At 46.7% G+C, this 18,175-nt stretch overlaps 1 protein-coding gene across 1 annotated transcript; it reads right to left on the bottom strand.

The window, feature by feature from the left end:
• Nucleotides 1-15,675: 15,675 nt before the first annotated feature.
• LOC103632819 (trimethyltridecatetraene synthase-like) lies at nt 15,676-17,969 on the bottom strand. Its single transcript, XM_008654552.4, has 2 exons — nt 16,802-17,969; nt 15,676-16,497 (listed from the first exon to the last, which is right to left on the bottom strand). The coding sequence occupies exons 1-2, from the start codon at nt 17,720-17,722 to the stop codon at nt 15,865-15,867; spliced, it is 1,554 nt and encodes a 517-aa protein (XP_008652774.1). The 5' UTR covers nt 17,723-17,969; the 3' UTR covers nt 15,676-15,864.
• Nucleotides 17,970-18,175: the final 206 nt, after the last annotated feature.

Raw genomic sequence — 18,175 nt, 5'->3', positions numbered from 1 at the left:
AGTTTATTCAAAGGTTTAGATAGAACTAAAATTGATAAAATCAATGAATTAATTGATGCCTTGAATGACAAGAATAGATTGTTAGAAAAGCAAGAGGATCTTTTGTATGAAGAGCATGATAAATATGTAGATGTCCAAAAATCTCTTGCTTTAGAAGTTAAAAGGAATGAAATGCTTTCTTGTGAATTATCTACTTGCCATAAGACTATTTCTAGTTTAAAAAGTGTTAATGATGATTTAAATGCTAATCTAGAAGTAGCAAATAAATCTAGTTCTTGTGTAGAACATGTAGTGATTTGCAATAGGTGTAAGGACTTTAATGTTGATGCATGTGTTGAGCACCTTACTTCTATTGCAAAACTAAATGGTGAAGTGGCTAGTCTTAATGCCCAACTTAAGACTAGCAAAAATGAATTTGATAAACTAAAATTTGCAAGGGATGCCTACATTGTTGGTAGACACCCCTCAATTAAGGATGGGCTTGGCTTTAAGAGGGAAGCCAAGAACTTAACAAGTCATAAGGCTCCCATCTCCGCCAAGGAGAAAGGGAAGGCCCCTATGGCTAATAGTGTTCAAAAGAATCATTCTTTCATTTATAGTGATAGAAAATTCTCTAGAAATGCTTATAAGAATTATTCTTATGATTCATATGCTATGTCTGCTTCTAGTTCTTCTATTGTGCATGATATGCCTAGGAGAAATGTTGTTCATGTACCTAGGAAAGCAAGCAATGAACCTTCTACAATTTATCATGCTTGCAATGCTTCCTTTGCAATTTGTAGAAAGGATAAGAAAGTAATTGCTAGAAAATTAGCGGCAAAATGCAAGGGAGATAAAACTTACATTTGGGTCCCTAAGGCTATTGTCACTAACCTTGTAGGACCCAACAAGAGTTGGGTACCTAAGACCCAAGCCTAAATTGCCTTGCAGGTTTATGCATCCGGGGGCTCAAGCTGGATTATCGACAGCGGATGCACAAACCACATGACGGGGGAGAAGAAGATGTTCACCTCCTACGTCAAAAACAAATATTCCCAAGATTCAATCATATTCGGTGACGGGAATCAAGACAAGGTTAAAGGACTAGGAAAGATTGCTATTTCATCCGAGCACTCCATTTCTAATGTGTTTTTAGTTGAGTCGCTCGGGTATAACTTGTTGTCCGTTAGTCAACTTTGTAATATGGGTTATAATTGCTTATTCACAAATGTAGACGTGTCTGTCTTTAGAAGAAGTGATGGTTCATTAGCTTTTAATGGTGTACTAGACGGCAAACTTTATTTAGTTGATTTTGCAAAAGAGGAGGCCGGTCTAGATGCATGCTTAATTGCTAAGACTAGCATGGGCTGGCTGTGGCATCGCCGTTTAGCACATGTGGGGATGAAGAACCTTCACAATCTTCTAAAGGGAGAACATGTGTTAGGTCTAACAAATGTGACTTTCGAAAAAGATAGACCTTGTGCAGCTTGTCAAGCAGGTAAACAGGTGGGAAGTGCTCATCACAGCAAGAATGTAATGACCACATCAAGACCTCTGGAGTTACTACATATGTACCTCTTCGGACCCGTCTCCTACCTAAGCATAGGAGGAAGTAAGTATGGTCTTGTTATAGTTGATGATTTTTCCCGCTTCACTTGGGTATTCTTTTTGCAGGATAAAACAGAAACCCAAGGGACCCTCAAGCGCTTCATAAGGAGAGCTCAAAATGAGTTTGAGCTCAAGATGAAGAAGATAAGGAGTAACAACGGGTCCGAGTTCAAGAACCTTCAAGTGGAGGAGTACCTTGAGGAGGAAGGAATCAAGCACGAGTTCTCCGGTCCCTACACACCACAGCAAAAAGGTGTGGTAGAGAGGAAGAACAGGACGCTCATTGACATGGCGAGGACGATGCTTGGAGAGTTCAAGATCCCCGAGCGGTTTTGGTCGGAAGCCGTGAACACGGCTTGCCACGCCATAAACCGGGTCTACCTTCATCGCCTCCTCAAGAAGACTTCGTATGAGCTTCTAACCGGTAACAAACCCAATGTTTCATACTTTCGTGTATTTGGGAGTAAATGCTACATTCTAGTGAAGAAAGGTAGGGATTCTAAATTTGCTCCCAAAGCTGTAGAAGGGTTTTTGTTAGGTTATGACTCAAATACAAAGGCGTATAGGGTCTTCAACAAATCATAGGGTTTGGTTGAAGTCTCTAGCGACGTTGTATTTGATGAGATTAATGGCTCTACAAGAGAGCAAGTTGTTGATCTTGATGATGTAGATGAAGAAGATGTTCCAACGGCCGCAATACGCACCATGGCGATTGGAGATGTGCGACCACAGGAACACCAAGAGCAAGATCAACCTTCTTCCTCAACAATGGTGCAACCCCCAACTCAAGACGATGAATAGGTTCATCAAGAAGAGGCGTGTGATCAAGGGGGAGCACAAGATGATCATGTTATGGAGGAAGAATCACAACATGCCCCTCCAACTCAAGTTCGAGCGACGATTCAAAGGAATCATCCCGTCGACCAGATATTGGGTGATATTAGCAAGAGAGTAACTACTCGCTCTAGATTAGTTAATTTTTGTGAGCATTACTCTTTTGTCTCTTCTATTGAGCCTTTCAGGGTAGAAGAGGCCTTGCTAGATCTGGACTGGGTGTTGGCCATGCAGGAGGAGCTCAACAATTTCAAGAGAAATGAAGTTTGAACACTGGTGCCACGTCCCAAGCAAAAAGTTGTGGGAACCAAGTGGGTGTTCCGCAACAAATAGGACGAGCACGGGGTGGTGACAAGGAACAAGGCTAGACTTGTGGCAAAAGGTTATGCCCAAGTCGCAGGTTTGGACTTTGAGGAGACTTTTGCTCTTGTGGCTAGGCTAGAGTCAATTCGCATATTGTTAACCTATGCCGCTCACCATTCTTTCAGGTTGTTACAAATGGATGTGAAGAGCGCTTTCCTCAATGGGCCAATCAAGGAGGAGGTGTACGTAGAGCAACCCCCTGGCTTTGAGGATGAACGGTACCCCGACCACGTGTGTAAGCTCTCTAAGGCGCTCTATGGACTTAAGCAAGCCCCAAGAGCATGGTATGAATGCCTTAGAGACTTTTTAATTGCTAATGCTTTCAATGTTGGGAAAGCCGATCCAACTTTATTCACTAAGACTTGTGATGGTGACTTATTTGTGTGCCAAATTTATGTCGATGACATAATATTTGGTTCTACTAACCAAAAGTCTTGTGAAGAGTTTAGCAGGGTGATGACTCAAAAGTTTGAAATGTCAATGATGGGCGAGTTGAACTACTTCCTCGGGTTCCAAGTGAAGCAACTCAAGGACGGTACCTTCATCTCCCAAACAAAGTACACGCAAGACTTGATCAAGCGGTTTGGAATGAAGGACGCCAAGCCCGCAAAGACTCCAATGGGAACTGACGGACACGTCGACCTCAACAAAGGAGGTAAGTCCGTTAATCAAAAAGCATACCGGTCTATGATAGGTTCCTTGCTTTACTTATGTGCTAGTAGACCAGATATTATGCTTAGTGTATGCATGTGTGCTAGATTTCAATCCGATCCAAGGGAGTGTCACTTAGTGGCCGTGAAGCGAATTCTTAGATATTTAGTCGCTACGCCTTGCTTCGGGATCTGGTATCCAAAGGGGTCTACCTTTGACTTGATTGGATATTCAGACTCCGATTATGCTGGATGTAAGGTTGATAGGAAGAGTACATCAGGGACGTGCCAATTCTTAGGAAGGTCCCTGGTGTCTTGGAGTTCTAAGAAACAAACTTCTGTTGCCCTATCCACCGCTGAGGCCGAGTATGTTGCCGCAGGACAGTGTTGCGCGCAACTACTTTGGATGAGGCAAACCCTCAAAGACTTTGGCTACAATCTGAGCAAAGTCGCACTCCTATGTGACAATGAGAGTGCAATCCGCATGGCGGACAATCCTGTTGAACACAGCCGCACAAAGCACATAGACATCCGACATCACTTTTTGAGAGACCACCAGCAAAAGGGAGATATCGAAGTGTTTCATGTTAGCACCGAGAACCAGCTAGCCGATATCTTTACCAAGCCTCTAGATGAGTCAACCTTTTGCAGGTTGCGTAGTGAGCTCAATGTCTTATATTCGCGGAACTTGGATTGATTTATAGCATATATGTGTTTTATGCCTTTGATCATGTTCATTTATGCATATTGTTGTTTATTTATGGTGCTCAAGTTGTACAAGCACTCCTCGGACCTCACAAGTCCATTTGCAAGTGGTGCACATATTTAGGGGGAGTTGTGCTACAACTTGACCCTTTGAGACTAACCATGTGTTTGAGCTTGCTTGATTTAGTCTCAAAGGTGGATTGAAAGGAAAAGATGGATTTGGACCATGAAAGACTTCCACTGCACTCCGATGAGAGAGTAATTTACTCCAAGTTCATCTCCATGTCTCTTATTGTCTTTTATTTTGAGTTGAAGATTTTGGTGAGGCAATGGGGTTTAAGGGCCAAAAATGATCCTGTTTTGGTGCTTGATGCCAAAGGGGGAGAAGTTAAGGCCAAAGCAAGAAATGGATCAGCTACCACTTGAGAATTTTGAAAATAGTAGAGTTAGAATTTTTGTTTTGTCAAAATTCTCTTAAATGTCTCTTCTTGTCAAAAGTTGGTCTCGTGTGGGGAGAATGTTTGATTATGGGAAAAAAGGGGGAGTTTTTGAATCTTTGATCAATTTCTCTTGGGATACCTTTCTCTATGCCTCAACAAGTGAATTTGACTTAGAGATAGGAAATTGAGTTTGATTTGCAAAAACAAACCAAGTGGTGGCAAAGAATGATCCAAATATGCCAAATTTGAATCAAAACAAATTCTTGTTCTAATTTGCATTGATGTTGCACTTCTATATGTTGCTTTTTGTTGTGTTGGCATAAATCACCAAAAAGGGGGAGATTGAAAGGGAAATATGCCCTTGGGCTATTTCTAAGTATTTTGGTGATTATGTGCCAACACAAATGGTTTAAGTGTTAAATTGTGCCAAAGACTAAAGAAGTGCAAATCAAGGTGCAAGGTATGTTTCTAGACTTAGTACATTGTTTTGAAGACTAATGTATTGTGTCTAAGTGCTAGAAACAGGAGAAAAAAATTTGGAAAAGAGCTGACAGTGTGCAACTAAAGACAGCTTCGGTCTAGGTGCACCGGACTGTCCGGTGGTGCACCGGACGGTGTCCGGTGCGCCAGGACCAGTCTCGGTGAACAGTCCACTCTCGGGACTCGACGGCGGTGTACGGCTATAAATCACCAGACTGTCCGGTGAGCCATTCACGGCGAAGTCGTCGCTCTCGGGAAGCGATCAACGGCGTACGGCTATAAGTCACCGGGGTGGTGCACCGGACTGTCCGGTGAGCCAACGGTCGGCCGAGCCAACGGTCGGCCGCGTGTGACGCGTGGCCGGGCCAACGGTCTGAAGGGGGCACCGGACTGTCCGGTGCGCCAACGGCTCCAAATCGTCAACGGTCGGCTGCGTCAGGATAGGAAAGAAATCTGCACCGGACTGTCCGGTGCACCAGTCGATAGAAGGCAAGATTTGCCTTCCTGGATTGCTCTCAACGGCTCCTAGCTGAGTTGGGGCTATAAAAGGGACCCCTAGGCGCATGAAGGAGAATACCAAGCATTATTTGATCATCTCTTAGCACCAAGACATCTCTCTATCGCATTTGATTCGTTGTGATAGCAATTTGAGCTCCTCTTGAGTTGAGAACTCTGTGTGTGATCTTAGAGCTCAAGTTGTGACTTGTGTGCGTGTTTGTGCTCGTGCTTTGAGGCTTGTGTGTGTTGCTCTTCCCACTCTTACATCTGGGCTTCTTTGTGATCATCTCATTGTAAGGGCGAGAGGCTCCAAGTTGTGGAGATTCCTCGCAAACGGGAAAGAGTAAAGGAAAAAAGAACACCATGGTATTCAAGTTGATCATTGGATCACTTGAAAGGAGTTGAGTGCAACTCTCGTCCATTGGGACGCCACAACGTGGACTAGGCAAGTGTTGTACTTGGCCGAACCACGGGATAAATCTCTGTGTCTCTTGTGCTTATTCTCACTGTGTCAATTTTGGTTCACAAGAGCTCTCCTTAAGCCACTTGATTTCATTGTGCTAACACTTAATCAAGTTTGTGGCTTTAAGTTTCAAGTTTTTACAGGATCACCTATTCACCCCCCCCCCCTTGTAGGTGCTCTCAGGGTCGGAGGTGACGACGAACTTGGCGCTAACGACATTCTCGACAGCAAGGTCGGCGACGAAGCCGACGGCTGCTGCGAGGGCCTCAATGAGGAAGCAGAGGGCCCGGCGTTACGAGAGGACGAGCTGGGCGGCCTCCGCGCCGTCGCCGCGGCCGCGGGGATGCCGGTGAACCTGACTCGGCGGATGTAATGGTGGTGAGGTGGTGACCGTCCTTGCCGAGCAAGAGCAGGAGCAAGAAGGTGAGAGGGAGCGTGAGAACGATGTCGGCCCCCTTCCCATCGTCGTGGTCATCGATCCCTCACCGTCGCCCCCGCTCCTTGATCCCAGCAACCTTCGCCTTCTGCTCCACCGCCACCGAGATATCTGAGGTTGAGAAGAGGTATATATACTTGCTGGGGGCTCGCGACGATTGTGGATTTGACCATCGCGAGCGGAGGGCGTTGCACGCGGGGCGGGTGTGGGGGCGGACCCGAGGATCGAGGATGACGGAGGGCAAACGATGGCTAGGGAGCGCGGGTTGATTAAAAGGCAAGTGAGGGTTTTTTCGCAAAATATTGATGCACGACGACCGTCGAAACTGGTGCTTTAAGTAGAGATATGGGCCTTTTCGTGTCTCTATATGGGCCATTTCGTGACTGCCTTAAACGGGCCGTGCTCGTGCCCGCCCATGAGCCGTGACCTCGGCCCAAACTCGGCTCGAAATAACGGGCCGGTCCGGCACTAAAATATTTCGGGTCATGTCGTGCCTGGACCATGCTTTTTTTCGTGCTTCGGGCCGATCCATCAAGCCCGGCCCAAATGTACACCTATAGTCAGAGCCTTGTGGCCTGAAAAATCTAATCTATATGTGACTGAACAGGCCCCGCTCCTCTTGTCCCGAACCCGAAGCCTCTTGCACAACTACATATCCCTATCGTCCACAGATGGATTCCGCTCACCCGCGCTCATCACACACTCACTCGTTCGTCCAGTACCCCCACCATCCCATGTAAAACCATTCTATAACGCCCCCCCCCCCCACGTTTGGGTCATTGAAATTAAATTCGACTCCAATAATCTGAATTCAGACATAATTAATTATAAGCTAATATGGTTTTATATAAAATATATTTTATTGTCCATATAAAGGATATATTTATATGTTATATTTCTTCTACTGTAAGGAAGCGGGTCCAATAACATATTGTAAGTTACAGAGTAGAAACATAGACTAGTCAGTACTCACACAAAATCAATTTACCCTCTCTCATCTTATAAATTTAGGATAGAGCTATATCTAAATTTTAGAAAGTGGTGGAATGTCAAATTCTAAACCAAATAACCCACTTCATTAAGTAAATTCCAATTCCTCATCAAAATAAATATTTTCAAACGGCCCTTAATAGTAAATCGAACTTCTTGGTTTTTTCATTTTCTAGAAAATCGATCGGCTCCTAATGTCTAGAAAACCAAAGTTTATTAAAACTAAAAAACCGAGCCAACGTTTCAAAAAACCGAATGCCCAACCCTTATACCACATATATCCTTTTGTAAGGAATCTCCACTAATTGGAGTATTTTGTAGCCGTACACAAGAATCAGAGTTAGAACCTAGATCACAACACAAGAGAGGGGATAGAGAAGTCACACAAGAGCCAAAGCCAGCTACACAACACAAGAACAAGATCACAAGAGCGCAAACACACAAAGTTATAAGAACGACTCGGAAACCGCGTTCGGATCTTAATAGAATTGCTTGGATGTGCTGCGACAGAGTGTTGGAGTGAAGTAGAGCTCTTGGTATGCTTAGATACTGAAGGAGTGCGCCATGGGGATCCTTTTATAGCCCCAAAAGGCCCCATACTTGTTGCCCCTTCCATAAAAAAGTTGCTGAGAATCTGTTGTTCTCGGTGGCACCAAACCGAGTATAGGGAGCGACCTCTAGAATCCTGATGGGATCCTTCCAAACCAGGGACACCGGACCAGGTCCGTGCACCACCGGACTGCCACATGTCACCTCCCTATGAAGTAATTGTTGGATGCCCGAAGCTAGTCGTTACCACACAGTACGGCGCATCGCCAGAGTGTAAACAATACTGGTCTGGTGAATTTTATAATTAAATTCTCGAGAGCCATCTGTTCATCCGTACAGATGGTCCGGTGCACATGGACCCGGTCCAGTGCACCAGGTCGTCCAACGCCTAAGTCCTAGACCTCTGCGGATCCAGTCTGGTGCGCCACTGGACCGGTCCGTTAAGGCCCAGAACAGCCTAAGTAAGGCTCTTTTGAGCCTAATTTCTTTAAATTGTTTTGGCTATTCTTGGAAGCTTCCCTATAACTTAGACAAACATAATTAGCATATAATCCAATTGACTAAGTGTAGAGAACTCATCTTTTACTTGGGGTCTGTTTGGTTAGGCTGTGGCTATGAGAAAAGCTATTGTGGGCTGTGAGTTGTGGAAAAAGTTGTTGTGGGTTGTGAGCTGTTAAAAAGCTAAAAACATTTGGTAGAAACCACTAAAGCCGTTAAAAGTTCTTCGATATATGTTTTCACAGTTTCATCTGAAAGCCAATAAAAGCAGGTCCTAGGGTGCTTTCAGTTTTGCACTGCGAGAAAGTCAACTTTTAGAAAAAGCTGCTTTCTGAATCCAACCCTTTTGTTTGACTTTTGGCTTTTAGGTGGAAAATGCTAAAGCCAAAAACCAAACCAAACATGGTCTTTACCACGATTTGCATTTTGGCTCGAACTAAGTCCTAGAAGCACTTTTATCATAGAATAGAGTAAGAGTTCAAACAAAAGTACTAAACACATAGTATTAAGCATATGCAACTTATCTAAGTACTCAAACCTCACATTTTACCTTTTTTCCTTTCCAAAAGTTACACTTTCTAGTCCCCATTTTAGGTCTTTAGGACTTAGTACCTTCAAATTGTTTTCAAGTGGACATATGCTCATACTTATATCAAACTAGTTAGTTCATGTCAGTGTGTTGGACACTTAATCACTAAAACAGGTAGAAATGACTATGTACCCCATTTCACTTTCACATGGTAATCCATTGAGTATCAAAGGACCTCAATGAACCTTGCAGTAAGAAAACATTCAAGTAGGAGACCTCACTATGTGATTTCCCATAGCCCAACACCAAGAAAAAAATAAAGTGAGATCGTTGACATAAGTTTCTCATGCAATCTCATATTTTATTTAATTAAGCAGCCTCACCAATTGCTTAGATTAGCAATATATTTCATTAGTGTTCAAGGAAATATAGCAGCTCTCTCATTTTTCTAGTATACTTGATCCTTGTTTTGTACAAAAACGCACATAAGAGAAATATGTTTTTTAAACCATATGCATCTATGTGGGTGTCCATTATACTCAAACATTTTTTGATTGAACAATGTGTTTTAGTGTAAATCTTTGTGATTTTGCAGGAAAAGGTCGGAACATGGATGGTGAAACAAGAGAATTCAGACATGAGAAGCTCTTGGAGTGAGATCTAGAAACCCCCACCATCAGATCAAAGCAACAGTAATGCTACGAGAAAGAACATATTTTGTCCGAAGCACCTTAGTTACTCATATGTAATATACTAACATCTAAAACACGCAATCTACTTACTGTATGTCTATGAACTCTTGTCCTGTGAAAAATCTGATTGTTTCTAATAATGTGTACTGACCGCGGAGAAGCATCAGAGAGGGCCAAAAGAGCTACAGCTGCCGCTAGAGGATGGCGAGAGCTCTCCAGACGAGGACAAGCCTCCAACACAAACTCTGAAATCAGCACGTAAGCAAATTTTCTTGATTGGAAAACTTTCAGTGCAAAGCACACACAATTGCAGGTGCAGGCCCTGTAAAAGACATGGGTGTGCACATGCGCAGATACAGTGAAGGACATGGGTGTGCACATACGCATGATCTGTAAAAGGGATAGAAGTTAGCAGGCATAATACTTGCATCCTATCAAGGTGACGTTGGAGGAAACATTTTGGTAAACAGTAAAATCAACAGGCGTGCAAAGCTATTACATAGATAGTTGTTCCCACTGGCAGTACAAAATGAAGAAGGAATAACCAGGATATGAAGCAAATGAAAGCATAGTGTCTACTTAATGATTGAATCAAATAGCATATCCTCAAAATAATGTCCTAAAGTTACTTGACTGAATGAAAACAACAAATCCTGAATGTTTCGGAAGTGGTATTATGAGGTAAACTTCTAGATAAAGAAATGGATTATTCCTCGTAGGAGGATGTCATGGACCTTCGGTCCATGGGGATAGTTGTCTTCTCCGGCGAGGTTATACCCCTCTGCCGCAGGCTTGGTTCTAGGGTAGCAGCCCTAGGCGCTTGAGAGGGTCATTGCAAGAGAGAGAGATTGGTTTGATAATGATCTTGCTTGATTTATTCCCTGCTGCCATGCGTCTTATAAATAGCCCTATGGCTAACCAACTTCTCCTACAAACTCTCAACTAACTCCTACTTTCTTGGACTTATCTGATGCTAACCAACTCTCCACAATTCTCTCATTTCAATCTTATTCTCTAACCTTATCCCAGCTCATCTCAATCTTATTCTCTAGCCTTATCTCAGCCTGGTTGTTGCCTCTCGCTCCCTGTTATGCCCATGACATCTCCCCCTCCTTTGAGGACCAGCTCGTCCTCGAGCTGCCATAGACTTACCTGACATGACTTAAGGTTAAGCATTTTACATCTCGGCTTACCTTTATTATTTAAGACGAAAATACAAAATAATTGTGAAACTAAAATATAAATTTGAACTGCAGCTATGTCCTCTTGTCCTCCTGGATCCCAAGAAAAGAGCTGAACTGCGGACTTCACGTTGGATGAAAGGTGAAGGAGGAACCAGCCCTTGGGTCTGTCCAGCACCAAGGCAGTTGCCGGAATGAGGGAGACGACCCTCTTTGGCCGTGCAGGGGGGCTGCATACCCAGATCTCGACTTCTGCAGGGGGTTCAAAAAGTATAGACGAGACCTGGTGGTTGGACGCGCAGGCTGCGAGTTGGTGCAGCGATGAGCTGATCAGCAAGTGCAGCTTCCGCACCGCCCGCCTAACAAGGAAGCCGCGCACTGCGGCTTGCAGGCGCACCATGGCCTGCTCATGTGATGACGGCCATGGGGTGGCCCTGGAGGCCGCAGCAAGGTGCTTCTCCCCACGAAGGGACTGTACCTGGCGGCGTGCCAGGAACCCTCTCGCTGTCGCCTGAAGCCGCACCGCTGCTTGGAGTTCCTTCTCTGTCTTCTCCTTGTAGCGGTGGAACATCACAACGAATTGATCCCACTTCTCTTCGAGCCGAGTGAATGCATCTGGAGTTGGCGGGTGGGAGGGCGTTGCGGCGGCAGATGGCGCGGCGGCTGGTGGTGGTGAGGGATGGGCGGCTGGTAGTGGTGAGGATAACCTGGAGCTGATACCAGGTGTCATGGACCTTCGGTCCATGGGGATAGTTGTCTTCTCCGGCGAGGTTATACCCCTCTGCCGCAGGCTTGGTTCTAGGGTAGCAGCCCTAGGCGCTTGAGAGGGTCATTGCAAGAGAGAGAGATTGGTTTGATAATGATCTTGCTTGATTTATTCTCTGCTGCCATGCGGCTTATAAATAGCCCTATGGCTAACCAACTTCTCCTACAAACTCTCAACTAACTCCTACTTTCTTGGACTTATCTAATGCTAACCAACTCTCCACAATTCTCTCATTTCAATCTTATTCTCTAACCTTATCCCAGCTCATCTCAATCTTATTCTCTAGCCTTATCTTAGCCTGGCTGTTGCTTCTCGCTCCCTATTATGACACCTGGTATCAAAGCCAGGTTATCCTCACCACCACCAGCCGCCGCAACGCCCTCCCACCCGCCCTCTCCAACTCCAGATGCATTCACTCGGCTTGAAGAGAAGTGGGATCAATTCGTTGTGATGTTCCACCGCTACAAGGAGAAGACAGAGAAGGAACTCCAAGCAGCGGTGCGGCTTCAGGCGGCAGCGCGAGGGTTCCTGGCACGCCGCCAGGTACAGTCCCTTCGTGGGGAGAAGCACCTTGTTGTGGCCTCCAGGGCCACCCCATGGCCGTCATCACATGAGCAGGTCGTGGTGCGCCTGCAAGCCGCAGTGCGCGGCTTCCTTGTTAGGCGGGCGGTGCGGAAGCTGCACTTGCTGATCAGCTCATCGCTGCACCAACTCGCAGCCTGCGCGCCCAACCAACAGGTCTCGTCTATACTTTTTGAACCCCCTGCAGAAGTCGAGATCTGGGTATGCAGCCCCCCTGCACGGCCAAAGAGGGTCGTCTCCTTCATTCGGGCAACTGCCTTGGTGCTGGACAGACCCAACATAAGAACGGGCTGGTTCCTCCTTCACCTTTCATCCAACGTGAAGTCCGTAGTTCAGCTCTTTCCTTGGGATCCAGGAGGACAGGAGGACATAGCTGCAGTTCAAATTTATATTTTAGTTCCACAATTATTTTGTATTTTCGTCTTAAATAATAAAGGTAAGCCGAGATGTAAAATGCTTAACCTTAAGTCGTGTCAGGTAAGTCTATGGCAACTCGAGGACGAGCTGGTCCTCAAGGGAGGGGGAGATGTCATGGGCATAATAGGGAGCGAGAAGCAACAGCCAGGCTGGGATAAGGCTAGAGAATAAGATTGAGATGAGCTAGGATAAGGTTAGAGAATAAGATTGAAATGAGAGAATTGTGGAGAGTTGGTTAACATTAGATAAGTCCAAGAAATTAGGAGTTAGTTGAGAGTTTGTAGGAGAAGTTGGTTAGCCATAGTGCTATTTATAAGCCGCATGGCAGCAGAGAATAAATCAAGCAAGATCATTATCAAACCAATCTCTCTCTCTTGCAATGACCCTCTCAAGCGCCTAGGGCTGCTACCCTAGAACCAAGCCTGCGGCAGAGGGGTATAACCTCGCCGGAGAAGACAACTATCCACATGGACCGAAGGTCCATGACAGAGGATGACTTCATATAAGAAATTAGAGAGCGAATAGCCTTAGGCTGAACTGATTCTGAGACACCTCTAAGAAGATCAGAGGTTGATGGTGGCAAATCAGGGAATGTAAAAAATATGGTGGCCGGAATATAATTAGGAGTGTAACTCTGCTACATGCCTACATGTAAAAAGTATGGAACTCTAGATATTTCTGGCCATGGATACAGATCATGCCTAGTTTAATGGATCGTTGGCTGAGATTATATGAAAAACCATGACCAGGCATGCTACATTCCGTCCCTGTTTCTTTCATCTTTACATTTTATTAAGCTTCTTTTTTAATCATTCACCTGATCATCACATAACCAATTATCCTGGAACCGTCAGTTACCACAAATAAATTGAAGAGATAAGTTTTCTGTCGAACAGTTGAATGCAATGAAGAGAAAAACAAAAGGAATGAACCCGGTGTGTACCTAAGACTGAGAGAGGGGAGGTGGTGTCTGATCCGCAAATCAGCTCTTGGAGTAGCGAAGATCCTGAAGAAAGCACAAAACAGCTCCTAGAAGGCCACCAACCGAGTGTTGTGGTTCCTATGATTGGTGGGAACCTGTTCATGTCATCCAGGATGCCACAAAGGAACATGTTGTCGAGGGATAGACGTGTAAGGGACAGGCTGGGAACGACACTCATTGATTTGGGGACTCACCTGTTGATGTAGAGAGGAGCTAATAATTAATTTGTAGGAACACGGTAGAAAGGTAATCTTTATGAAAAATAGGCACTCAGTTTAGACATTCATTATGAATGTACAGATAAGATTTAATTCATAGGCATGATATACAATAGTTGATATGCAGAATGGCATATGAGCTATGGTTAAAACCTAACAGTATTAGAACAATTGTATTGAATCTCCCTTAAAAGAAGTGGACACGCTAGCTATGAAAAGTACGAATTGACCTGTGGACCACTAAAACTGGTCTGAAATACATCTGTCTCAATCATTACAACAACAACAACAGGCTGCAAATATCAATGTCACCTTCCAAAGATGCCTCACCCATCTAGCCTGTACTTTGGTGTTGCCGACCAACAGGGCAGCACCGCGTCGAACAAAGAAAACGATTTTGACAGCCAAAATTAATTAAACGGAGAACTCTTCTCAGTAATCAGTATATACTAATGAGTCCATTCCATCAAGTTAGTTAGACCTACATTTGTTTTTAAAGGGAAAAAATAGGAACATAAATTAGTTTTAATCAGCATTGGAAGTGTCATTAACTCAATCTTGCACTCTGTATTTTGATAGGACACTGATTTCAGCTAAAATTCATGCCTCATCTTCTAATAGTACAAAACAATGTCGACTCATACCATACGCATTTATTAGGAGGCAGGAGCACATCATCTATCATCTAGTGTCCAAACAGAGAAGCCGAGCAGGGGCAATTGCACACACAGAGAGAATAATGCTTTATATATTTAGAACAAAAAAAGTAAAAAGTATACATGGAGAGGCATGAGAAGGTGAGGGCAGGGATGAGGTGATAGAAGGCGAATTGGGGCGGTGGCTTGTCCATGTCCTTGCCGGGGGTTCCTGCAGGGCTACAGCCGCTCCTCACCCACCGGCTGGAGGGAGCGGGCCAGGTTGACACGGCGGCAGCGGCGAGGCCCGAGGAGTTGGCGGGGCCGCAGTCGTTGCTCGCAGGGCGCCGGAGCGAGCTCTGCTGGGCGGGGTCTATGCGGCAGAGAAGGGACGAGATGCGTGTGGGGAGTGACGCGACGCCGGGTCGGGAGGCGCGGGCGTGGTCGCCTACTCGCCTGGTCGGTGTCAAGACTCAAGTGGCGTTGGCGTTCGTTTTTTTTTTAAAAAAAAACTTTTCTCGAGACATTGGGCGGGGTCGGTTGCTGGGGACGGAGGAAGAGAAGAAAGTCTGGATGTTGGACGAAAACTACCTCTAGTAGATAGGAATGGGTAGGGCTGGGTAAAAAATCCGAAACCCGAACTCGTAATATTCGAATCCGAACCTAAAATACCCGAACCCAAATTTTGTTTAGGGATTTCGGGTAGCAACTTGTAAAACCCGAATTTAGTTCGGGTAATTCGGGTATCACAATCGGGTATCCGAAATACCCGAATTACCGAAACTTTCATATGTCATGTACTCATGTTATGGTTAATTTTTAATTTATACATTTATAATTATGTGTATGTGTGCATAACTTGTGATTGTAGATTGCTTGTGTTTTATATGTCCATGTATATCATTATTCAAACTATATTTTTATACTAATTTAATAGGGTGTATGTGTTTTTATGAAGCTGATACAATAGTTCGGGTAGTTCGAGAATACCCGAACCCGAAATTTTGGGTACCCGAAATTTCGGGTATTGCAAAACCCGTTGTAGTTTTGGGTATCGATTTTCAAAACCCGAAATTTTAAAAACCCGAATTACCCGACCCGAGAATTTCGAGTAACCCGAACGCCCGCCCCTAGGAATGTGATAGACACTTCCGTCTTTGTAGTAGAGATATGCTCGATCTGAGAAAAGTAGGAGTATTTTATCTAGGTTGTATAAACGTATAGTATAATATAAAATTGATTACACCATTATTCCACTATAACTATAGTGTCACAACGCAGCGCATGACGCAAGCTAGCACACGCGCACTGAACAGTGGACAGCAACGCCAAAAATGGTGACTGCGCTGCACAACCACTCACACATCGATCAAGGCTCGGCGTAGAGGTGCGCCGGCAGCTTGGGCTGAACGACGGCCTCGAGCGGGAACTTGCGCGGCGTGGACAGGCCAAAGATCTCCTCCATGCTGAGCTCCTCCATGGTCACGCCGTCGGGGAGGCTCCACGCGAAGCCGTGCAGCAGGTTAGCGAGGCTCACCTGGATGACCTTGAGGCCGAGGCTGTACCCAGGGCACATCCGCCGCCCGGACCCGAACGGCAGCAGCTCGTAGTCCTGCCCCTTCACGTCCAGCCTGCTGCCAAGGAACCGCTCCGGCATGAACTCCTCCGGCGCGTCCCACAGCGCGGGGTCGCGCCCGATGGACCAGACGCTGACGAGCACGCGCGTGCCGGCCGGGATGTCGTAGCCGGCCACGGCCGTGTCCTCGCGCGACAGGCGGGGAACCAGCATGGGTGCCACCGGGTGCAGGCGCATCGTCTCCTTGACGATTGCGTCCACGTAGGGGAGGCTGGGGATGTCCTTCTCTGTCACCCAGCGGCCGCGGCCGATGACGCGGTCCAGCTCCTCCGTCGCCTTAGCGATCACCTCGGGCTTCTTCAGGAGCTCCGAGATGGCCCACTCCACTGTGACCGCCGAGCTCTCCGTGCCACCGGCGATGAGGTCCTGCACGTCAGCACGTGCCATTCCAGAGGGCGGGTCAAGAGAGATTCTTGCACTGGTCATGAACTCAAGATGGAAAAAGCAAAATCTGAGTTCGTTAAAGCACTTGGTTTTGGATTTTTTAAATTGATTTTTTTAAGGCTGTTTGACTAGCTGATTAGTTGTCGGCAACGTGATGTTTGCAGTTCAGAGTTGTTGTACAAAAGTAATTAATAGCGAGATAGATACAGAATCCGACAGCTTCTGATCAGTTCTGACTTCTGAGCAACAGAATCCTACTGCAGCTGGGGAGAGAAGAGAGACTCACCTGAGTAAAAGCCTTGACGCTTTCCCTGTCCAGCTCAACCTCAAGTGTAGGGTCGTCGGCGATCTGCAGCAGCACGTCGACCATGTCCTTGGCGACGAAGCCCTTGCCCTCGCTCAGCCGCCGCTGGTGGTGCTCCTCGACGACGTGCTCCAGGAACCGGTCGAACATCTTGCTGAGCTTCTTCATCCTCTTGATGTACCCCTGCAGGTCCATCCAGTCGAGCCAGGGGATGGAGTCGCCGATGTTGAGCACGCCGTTGAGCAGGAACAGCTCGTCGAGCATCCACTTGAACTCCTCGGGGGTGGTCACGGCCCCGGCGGCCGCCTCCTCCCTGTCCAGGTACTTCTTGCCGAGCACCATGCGCGTGATCACGTTCAGGCTCACCGTGGACAGGTAGTCCTTGAGCATGACGGCGCGGCCGGAGCCGGACGCGGAGTGCAGGTCGCGCAGCAGCACGCGCACCTCGGCGGCGCGGATGTACTCGTACGACTCGAGCCGCTTGGCGCTGAAGAGCTCGGTGAGGCACATCTTGCGCGCCTGCCGCCAGTACGCGCCGTAGGGGGACCAGGTGATGTCGCGGTAGTTGTAGGTGGTGTACTTGCCGGCGGCCGTCTTTGGCCGGTCCGTGAACACCACGTCGTGGGTCTTGAGGAAGAACTTGGCCATGTCCACCGACGAGCCGACCACCACGGGGAACGACCCGAACCGGAGCTGCATCAGCGGGCCGTACTTCCTGGACAACTCGTGGATGGAGCGGTGCGGGAGCGCGCCCACAAGATCGAGGTTGCCGATGATCGGCCACGGCTTGGGACCCGGCGGGAGGTTGTACACGCGGCGGCTGCGGCGGCCGAGGATGGCCTTCAGAAGCATCACGGTGGCGAGCACCACGCCGAGGAAGGACGCCCATGTTGGAAGCTCCATTGTTACGGCCGAGCTAGAGAGGATTGTCGAGTAGAGAGTGTGCAGAGCTGGTGAGGTGGTGCCGGAAGTTGCTTCACCGTACCTTCTTATATAGGAGCGCAGGGATGAACCGCGCGCCTGTGGAAGCTGCTGTGGCACTTGGTGGGGTGGGAAAGGGCAGGGAAATTGGAGACGACTTCACCAGAATAAAACTTGACGAGGGAACGACGACGACGACGACGCGGGTCACCGGGAACTGCACATGACGCAAATACAATTGCAGTATATACAAGTTAGCACATGTGGAGTCCAAATGCTGAAACGGTGTATGTGTATCTGCACATTATCAATCGGTACCGCAAGGTGCACGGAAACCTGACTTGTCTGGCTCCGACTTCAGTACACACATCCTGCCTAGGAATCTATGAGCTTCGTTTCCTGCTTGGTGTTAGTGAAACAAACCGACGTTATGTA

This window comes from Zea mays, chromosome 7 (assembly GCF_902167145.1).
Source record: "Zea mays cultivar B73 chromosome 7, Zm-B73-REFERENCE-NAM-5.0, whole genome shotgun sequence".
Taxonomy (NCBI): Eukaryota; Viridiplantae; Streptophyta; class Magnoliopsida; order Poales; family Poaceae; genus Zea; species Zea mays.
This window is presented reverse-complemented; position numbering and strand designations above follow the sequence as displayed.